The sequence below is a fragment of the Hydra viridissima genome, unplaced genomic scaffold (genome assembly GCF_058129835.1).
Source record: "Hydra viridissima isolate aposymbiotic clone 2 unplaced genomic scaffold, HvirCarnegie_v1 scaffold_150, whole genome shotgun sequence".
Lineage (NCBI taxonomy): Eukaryota > Metazoa > Cnidaria > Hydrozoa > Anthoathecata > Hydridae > Hydra > Hydra viridissima.
In genome coordinates this window covers 1-9,064 of record NW_028324406.1, presented here as the reverse complement: position 1 = coordinate 9,064, position 9,064 = coordinate 1, and the positions used below count along the sequence as shown (strand labels likewise).

The 9,064-nt window shown below is 38.1% G+C and overlaps 1 protein-coding gene across 1 annotated transcript; it reads left to right on the top strand.

Moving 5' to 3' along the window:
- Window positions 1-1,260: 1,260 nt before the first annotated feature.
- LOC149875829 (uncharacterized) lies at window positions 1,261-9,054 on the top strand (the record flags this gene model as incomplete). Its single annotated transcript, XM_090076147.1, has 5 exons — window positions 1,261-1,332; window positions 4,994-8,014; window positions 8,271-8,336; window positions 8,598-8,654; window positions 8,811-9,054. Coding segments are annotated over exons 2-5 (3,359 nt in total), but the record flags the coding sequence as incomplete, so codon positions are not given.
- Window positions 9,055-9,064: the final 10 nt, after the last annotated feature.

Sequence of the window (9,064 nt, the reverse complement as noted above, 5' to 3'; positions counted from 1 at the left end):
CGCAGTCGATAGCAACGAGCGACAACATCTCTGCGAGTCTGGCATCAAGGTAAACATTTTTTTTTACATTTTCATTTGTTAGTGCCACTTTTGTGTACATTATGTATTCAAAAATTTCTTGCTGACGCTAGATTTTTCGTTTTCAATGAACAACAGTTGCAACCTCTAGTCGTTTGCTAAAACAGCTTGCTAGGACAACCAAATCAATCATATGTTGTGAAAATTTCTTTTTGTTCAACTGACTAAGGAAGATCGAGCGAACGCTTTTTTTTTTTATAACTTGTTTGTATCATATTGCTATTAAGAAAACAGCGTTGTGTATACTAAACGTGACATAATTGGCAATTATCCGTAACTAAAAATAAGATAGAAATTACAAACTTGATACCATATTTTAATTACTCTAACAAAACTAGACGTCATCGCGTGAGAAAATAAATGTTTATGACACATAACCTATTTTTTTGTTTTTTTTTTTCTTCTCTTTTTTCCTTTTAATCTCCTTTCTTTCGTCCAAAAAGCGTTTTGATTTTTGCCTCGCCACAAGCGATGAAATCGATAAAAAAACCTGCTCGGACATTCTCAATTCTCAACAACAAAAGCAATCAAAGTTCTAGCTCTCGAGCACGTGCGCCAACAGGTTGATGAAACCGTTCAAATATGCTCGATCGCTAGAATTTAAAAAAAAAAAAAGAAGCAAACCAGAAACAAACCAAAATAAAAAAAAAACAAAAACAAAAATGGACATCTTTAGAACGCTTAAATTTTATAAAATATTTTCCTCTGCGTTTTTAACCAGCTAAACTGTCGTAAAGTTTTTTCGGTGCAGTTCATTTAAAAAACTTAGTTTTCAACTTTTAAACGTTTTAGACTTCTCGTTTAAGGCAGTCGAAAGAAATGAGTCGACTTGCTCTCTCTCTCCCTTTTCGGTTTTGTTTTTGTTTACTTGTTTTTGTTTTTTCTTCGTTTGCCTTCGTTTGCCTTTGTTTGCCTTTGTTTGCTTTTGGAAAAGTTGTCGCCATGCGAGACTTAGTTTTTTTTTGGCTCAATTTGTGATTAAGTGAAGTTCTAGTCTTGAAAGTGTGCAAAGTGTGGGCCAATCTGGTGGCTGGAGTGATGACACGTGAATGCTGGAAATTCCAGACTTTGAGCGGATTCAGCGTACATAGAAAGAAAATGTAACATTCACGTGGGTCTCTCCTAAGCTTGCCATTGGTCGGTCTGCTGGCCTTAAGTACCCCCCCCCCCCCCCTCAACGTCACGTTTGCTCAACTTTCTCGGTCTTTGGCGCCCAAAGAAAGCTCGAGGAAGGATAAAAATGGCGAGGTTTCGGTACTGCGTTTTCTGTTTTTCCTATTTGTTTTTGTTTGTTTGTTTGTTTCGTTTGTTTGTTTATTTATTTAATCGTTTTTTTGTTTGTTTCGTTCGTTTGTTTGTTTGTTTCGTTTGCTTCGTTTGTTTTGTGATGTTTTGTTTTCCCTTCTTGATGGCACAAAACAGAAGCAAACAAGACTTTCGGTTATATTCGGTTATATTCGGTTCAATAAAAGTTTGTTGGTTTCTGCACAACAACAACAACAACAACAAAAGTCCCTCTGTCCCTCAAAAGCAGTTTCTCCTCTGTCCTAAAGAAGAGCCTCTTTGTAATCGATCTTGTCTGAATGCAGCTCTCCTTTTGCCTACAGGTTTTTATTCCAACCCTTTTGTTGTTGTTAGTGCCATGTTGTTGTTATTGTTATACTCTGTAAAAGCAGTTGTTGCTGTTGTACTTGTTTGTTGTTTCTAAAGACACTGTTGTTGCTGCTGTTAGCGCTGTTAGTAATCACCCACTTGGCTTGTATTTTTGTTTCTTGTTTTTGTTTTTTGTTTTATTTATAAACACTCTCTGAGTAAGTGATGCTGTTGCTGTTGTTGTTGTTACAGTTGCAATGAGTGTTTGTTAATGTTCCCCCACTTGGCTTGTTTATAATCTATTTTATTTTATCAACACTCTCTGAGTCAGTGATGGTGTTGCTGTTGCTGTTGTCGTTATTATGCTTGCAATGGGAGTTGTTACTGTTCACCCACTTTGCTTGTTTTGTTTTTGTTTCTTTATTTTATCAACACCCTTTGAGCCAGTGATGCTGTTGCTGTTGTTGTTGTTATAGTTGCAATGAGTGTTGTTAATGTTCACCCACTTTGCTTGTGTTTTTGTTTTTGTTTATCAACACCCTTTGTGTCAGTGATGCTGTTGCTGTTGTTCTTATTACAGTTGCAATGAGTGTTTGTTAATGTTCACCAACTTGGCTTGTTTATAATCTATTTTGTTTTATCAACACTCTCTGAGTCAGTGATGCTGATGCTGTTGTTGTTATTGTGCTTGCAATAAGTGTTGTTAATGTTCACCCACTTTGCTTGTTTTGTTTGTGCTTTTGTTTTTCTTTATCAACACCCTTTGAGTCACTGATGCTGTTGCTGTTGGTGTTATTATAGTTGCAATGAGTGTTAATGTTCACCCACTTTGCTTGCTTTATTTGTTTGTTGCTTTTTTTTTTATCAACACCCTGCGAGTTAGTGATGCTGTTGCTGCTTTTGTCATTTTACTTGTATTTATAGTTGTTACTGTTCAGCCACTTTGCTTGTTTTTTAATCTGTTTTATTTTATCACCACACTCTGAGTCAGTGATGATGTTGCTGATGCTGTTGTTGTTATTTTACTTGCAATGATAGCTGTTACTGTTCAGCCACTTTGCTTGTTTTGTTTGTTTGTTTGTTTGTTTTTTTTATCAATATCCTCTGAGCAAGTGATGCTGTTGCTGTTGTTGTTGTTATAGTTGCAATGAGTGTTTGTTAATGTTCACAAACTTGGCATGTTTATAATCTATTTTATTTTATCAACACTCTCTGAGTCAGTGATGCTGATGCTGTTGTTGTTATTATGCTTGCAATAAGTGTTGTTAATGTTCACCCACTCTGCTTGTTTTGTTTGTGCCTTTGTTTTTGTTTATCAACACCCTTTGAGTCACTGATGCTGTTGCTGTTGGTGTTATTATAGTTGCAATGAGTGTTAATGTTCACCCACTTTGCTTGCTTTGTTTGTTTGTTGCTTTTTTTTTTATCAACACCCTGCGAGTTAGTGATGCTGTTGCTGCTTTTGTCATTTTACTTGTATTTATAGTTGTTACTGTTCAGCCACTTTGCTTGTTTTTTAATCTGTTTTATTTTATCACCACTCTCTGAGTCAGTGATGATGTTGCTGATGCTGTTGTTGTTATTTTACTTGCAATGATAGCTGTTACTGTTCAGCCACTTTGCTTGTTTTGTTTGTTTGTTTGTTTGTTTTTTTTATCAATATCCTCTGAGCAAGTGATGCTGTTGCTGTTGTTGTTGTTTTAGTTGCAATGAGTGTTTGTTAATGTTCCCCCACTTGGCTTGTACTTCTGTTTTCTGTTTTGTTTTGTTTTTGTTTTTTTTGTTGTTTTTTTTCTCAACACTCTCTGAGTAAGTGATGCTGTTGCTGTAGTCGTTGTTATAGTTGCAATGAGTGTTTGTTAATGTTCACAAACTTGGCATGTTTATAATCTATTTTATTTTATCAACACTCTCTGAGTCAGAGATGCTGATGCTGTTGTTGTTATTATGCTTGCAATAAGTGTTGTTAATGTTCCCCCACTCTGCTTGTTTTGTTTGTGCCTTTGTTTTTGTTTATCAACACCCTTTGAGTCACTGATGCTGTTGCTGTTGGTGTTATTATAGTTGCAATGAGTGTTAATGTTCACCCACTTTGCTTGCTTTGTTTGTTTGTTGCTTTTTTTTTTTATCAACACCCTGCGAGTTAGTGATGCTGTTGCTGCTTTTGTCATTTTACTTGTATTTATAGTTGTTACTGTTTAGCCACTTTGCTTGTTTTTTAATCTGTTTTATTTTATCACCACTCTCTGAGTCAGTGATGATGTTGCTGATGCTGTTGTTGTTATTTTACTTGCAATGATAGCTGTTACTGTTCAGCCACTTTGCTTGTTTTTTTTTGTTTTTGTTTTGTTTGTTTGTTTGTTTGTTTTTTTATATATCCTCTGAGTTAGTGATGCTGTTGCTGATGCTGTTGTTGTTATTATGCTTTCAATGAGAGCTGTTACTGTTCACCCACTTTGTTTGTTTATAATCTGTTTTATTTTATCAACACTCTCTGAGTCAGTGATGCTGATGCTGATGCTGTTGTTGTTATTATGCTTGCAGTGAGAGTTGTTACTGTTCACCCACTTTGCTTGCTTTATTGTCTATTTTATTTTGTCAACACTCTCTGAGTCAGTGATGCTGATGCTGATGCTGTTGTTGTTATTATGCTTGCAATGAGAGTTGTTACTGTTCACCCAATTTGCTTGTTTTGTTTTTTTATTTGTTTTTTTGTTTGTTTTTGTTTTGCTTGTTTTTTTTTATCAATACCCTCTGAGTCAGTGATGCTGTTGCTGTTGTTGTTGTTGTTATAGTTGCAATGAGTGTTTGTTAATGTTCCCCCACTTGGCTTGTACTTTTGTTTTCTTTTTTGTTATGTCAACACTCTCTGAGTCAGTGATGCTGATGCTGTTGTTATTATGCTTGCAATGAGAGTTGTTACTGTTGTAGTTATGTCTGTCATTTGTCCTTGTTAGCAAGTTCTATTTGCCCTCTCTTGCCTTTTTTCAACACAGTTTCTTTCTTTGAGTCATATGGTTGCGAGATCCTCTCAAACTCCATCTCTTTATTTATTTGTTTCTTTTCTTTTTCTTTTTTTTTTTCTCATTCTCCTTCTCATAATAGCAATCACTGCTGCCACCATGCATGTAATGCTAGTTGCTCTCATTCTTTTTCATTTGCTAGTGGAAACTTTGTTTCTTCTTGTTGCTCTCTTTTCTTTCTTTTTTTCTCTTTTGCAGAGGATTCGAAAAAACACAGCTCTTCCCTGCAGTTGTAAACATTCCAGGATTGGATGCAGGCAGAAGAAAAAAACTCTCACTGACTGGTTTCCTTTTTTTAGCAAAAACCGTTGCAAACAAACACCTGAACATGTCTTCTTCACAAGAAAACAACTCTGTTGTTGCTTCTTCTCCAAACTCTAAAGCAAAAAAAAAGAAAAGAAAGCAGTCACAAGAACAGAGAGACTTAAAGCTCAAAAACAAAGTCAGGGCCGCATTAGTTGCAGCGTGTGGCTCCGTAAACAGGGTTGTACCTTTCTATGGTACCAAGAAGAGGTACGCTGTTAGCTGTCCGATGCCTTTGTGCAAACATTCGTCCACAAGCATTAAAAGACACTTGACTAAAAAAGATCATTCTTGGACTTTGGATGAAGCTTCCATCTTTTACTCTGCAATGGTCAGGAAGTTTCAGCATGCTCGTCTCGAACGCAAGTCCGGCTGTCCAAAACCTTACCCCTGTTTGCAATGTTGGAAGTATTACGACCGACTGGACATACACTTGAAAGAGACTCATTTCTACGATTCCAAGATGATCAAACAAAAGATTGCAGAGGCAAAGCGATACGACAACGAGAAGCTCTATGTCCCTCAATTTATTCGACCTGCCTTCTTTGGTATTAAGCCAGTAGCTGAACAAGCGTCTGCATCAGGCTCTGCATCCTCTGCTCCTGGGCCTTCCTCCTCTTTTTCTTCTCCGGTTCTTTCCTCTGATCCTCTTTTAAGCTTGCCCTCACCAGTTGCTGGTTCGTCCGAGGCTCCTTCTGCAAACCAATGCACCTCTGTAGAAAACAAAGAGCTGAACACCGAATCCGTCCTTGACTCTGATTTCGATTCCTTAGAGCACTTGGTTTCCAGCTCCTATGTCTTGACCGAAGAAAAGAGACTCTTGTTTCAGCTGGACAAAGATGCTTTTCACTTTTATTACCAGTCAGCAGATGAGCTCTTCAGAGACTTTGAAAAGTGGCTTGTGGTAGCCAACAACAACACTTGGTCACAAGCAAAGATCTACAAAAATGCAGTTGTGGAAATATTGACTTGTTGTGACAGCACGTTGACGCTGCACCCAAACGCCCTCACCAATTCCAATGTTTTGGAGGATAGATACTTCTCCTTGCACTTTAAGAAAATTCAGCTCAATTCCAAGCTGAGTGAACTTGACCAAACAAAAGCCATGTCTTGTCACACGTTGTACAACCGCCTCGTCTCCCTTTGTCTCCTGTTTCGTTTCAGTGAAGCCAGAAACGTCTATTTCGGACTTTCTCATGAGGCCATCCGACGTTTGCGCTGCAAGGTGGATGAGTTGCGAAAAGTGCTGAGGCCCTTTCGTTCTTTGAGGAGGAGCCTTGTGAAAAGAAGAAAAAGCATCAACATCATCAATGTCAGTTTGCTGACCGAATATGGCAAGTCTGCATACGTAAGAGACTTAGTGGAATCGATTAGAAAGGCGTCTCTTCCGCTGACTAGAGACAATGCTGTGTCTCTACGAAACCATCTTCTGCTCTCTGTCACTGTAATTAACAGTTTAAGAAAATCTAACATTGCTCTTTTAAACATTAGAGACTACATGGCTGCTGAGAAGAGTGAGTGTGGATATTGCATTGTGCAAGAGCGCTACAAAACAGCATACAAGTACGGAGCCAAAAACATTCTAGTGCCGAACGACTTGAAAGTGTTGATCGATATTTATTTGCTGAGATACAGAGACCTTCTTGTCAACGACTCTCACTACATGGCTGCAGACACCAAGACTGTTTTGGAGTTGAGCGACTGCTACAGGCCCCTTTTTCCTTCGGTGAGAGCCAACAAAGACGAAGGTGTGACACTAGGTGCAACTAGAGTGCCTGTTTACCAGATGGGTTCCTCTGCTATCACCTCTAGCCTGACGTCCTGCTTCAGAAAAAGCCAAGTAAACATTCCCATGAAGCGTCTTACTCCCACTTGCATTCGCGGTTCGATAGCCACTTACTTTGCCAACAACAGCAAAGAAGATCGCGAGCGGTTTGCTACACTCTACATGAAGCACAGCAGACACACAATGGATAGCTTTTATGTGTCCCAGTGGAACGCTGCAGAGGAGTTGCGCTTTGCCCTGGGCATCGGACAGTCCTTCGGAGTCATAGAGTCTTTGACTGTTGAAAAGTCTGAGAGACCACCAAAGGAGGAGAAGGATGTGATGGACTGGCTCCGAACTAATGCAGAGGAGTACGGTTTTCATGATGTTGAGGACATTTTTGAGGAAGATTCAGACTCCGGTTCTGACTCTGAAGAATGTGCTGCTACTTTCGGTTGTACCACAGTGGTTCCATTTTCTCCAGCTGTAGAAAACAATGCTCCTTTAGAGGACAGCAACGAACATGTTGTAGATTTCTTGTGTGAACCTAGCTCAACTCCTGTTTCGTCTGTTCCTTCTGAACAAACAATCGCTGGTCCAGTTCTTGAACTATCCTCTGCTCTTGCACAACTAGTTCCTAATGAACAAGCTGTTTGTATGGATGTAGATCAGACTCTAGCTGTTCCTGTTGGCACAGCTTGTTCTCCTCTTGCATTAACATTATTTCCTGATGAACCGGATTTTATTGAACACCATGCACAACTTTCTCCAGTTTACTTTAGTGAGCAAGTGGTTGCCAAACCTGTTTCTGCTGCTCCTGCTCAACAAGTTGCTTTCAGTCCTTCAAAAGAGGTCTTTTCTGTTCTGCTGGAAACAGTGTCTAATGTTGCTTCACAGCAAGATAATCTTATGGCTGTCACACGTGTTTTCCATGCTCCTCCTGAAGCTGCTCTTCTTGAACCTGCTCTTCTTGAACCTGCTCTTCTTGAACCTGCTCATAAGCAAGTGGTTGCCAAACCTGTTCATGTTGCTCCTTCTCTGCAAGTTGTTTTTAATCCTTCAAAAGAGGTCTTTTCTGTTCCTCTGGCTCCTAATCTTGTTGCTCGTCAGCAAACGATGGCCAAACCCAGTTTGTTTCTTTCAGCTGTTCCAGTCCAACAGGCTGGTACTGTTCTTGAAAAACAGCCCTCACCTGGTGCTGTTCAATCTGTTGGTAGTCTATTTAGCCAAAGTCTTGCTTGTACATCCAGAGGTAAATTCTTTTTGATTTTTGATTTTTATGCAAATCTCAACACGCTTTCAAAAAATAAAAATGCCCAAATTAACTCCTTGCCCTATTGTTATTGTTAAAGCTGTAAAAAAAAAAAAAAAAAGAAAAACAATAAAAAAAACAAAAAAAAAAACAAAAAAAACAACACAGAAGTGTGTATGTATTTGTTGCAGGACTAATTCTGTGATTGCTTAAATGTTTACACAAGTGAATGATACTAAAACTGATTATGTTTTAGAAGTAAAAGATCCAAGAAGAAAAAAAATCAAGTTGGAAATGCCATCTTTTACTCAAGAACACATCGGTAATGTAAAACCTAATTTATACAAACATATATAAACACAAACCTCTTCTTGCACAATTTCAGATGGTTAACTGTTAATAAAAACTAGCCATCATTGCTAAGTGCACTTTTAGAAAGTTGTGTCTACCCGATTTCTAATGATGAAGTTAGAAACATCACCGTTAGAAATCATGCACAGCTTGTTATTATCTCTAACACTTAGAAACTGTTGATGGTTTTTTTATGAATTAGAAAAATGAACATGGTTTTATTTTATTTCAGGATCAACTCAGCCAAGAACAAAGGAAAACAAAGCAGAAGTTAGCCAATGCCAATTAGGTAATCTTTCAAAAACCAGTTATTGCTATCAGTGCAAACAATAAGGTCAACAAAAAAAACAAATAAAAAAACAAAATTAATCTTGTCATGCTTCAGAACCAAATGAATATTCGATTTAATCTCTTTGTGTTATGACTTGAGTTTGTAAAATTTTAGATGAAATAGTTGAAAAGCTGAATGCTTGCCCTGGCCACAACGAATGGTTCAACACCAGAAGTTTTCCTCGATGTGCAGCTTTAGTGTTGGCATACATCTTGCAAGACGTGTTTACAGATGTAAGCTCAAGTTGCTCGTACAAAGATTACCTTGGCATCTTGGCAAATCATAGCAGTGACAAGCTCATTCATGTCTTGCAAAAGTACTCCTACCGAAGCCATATTAAAGACAAAATTAAAAACATGTGAAGCTAA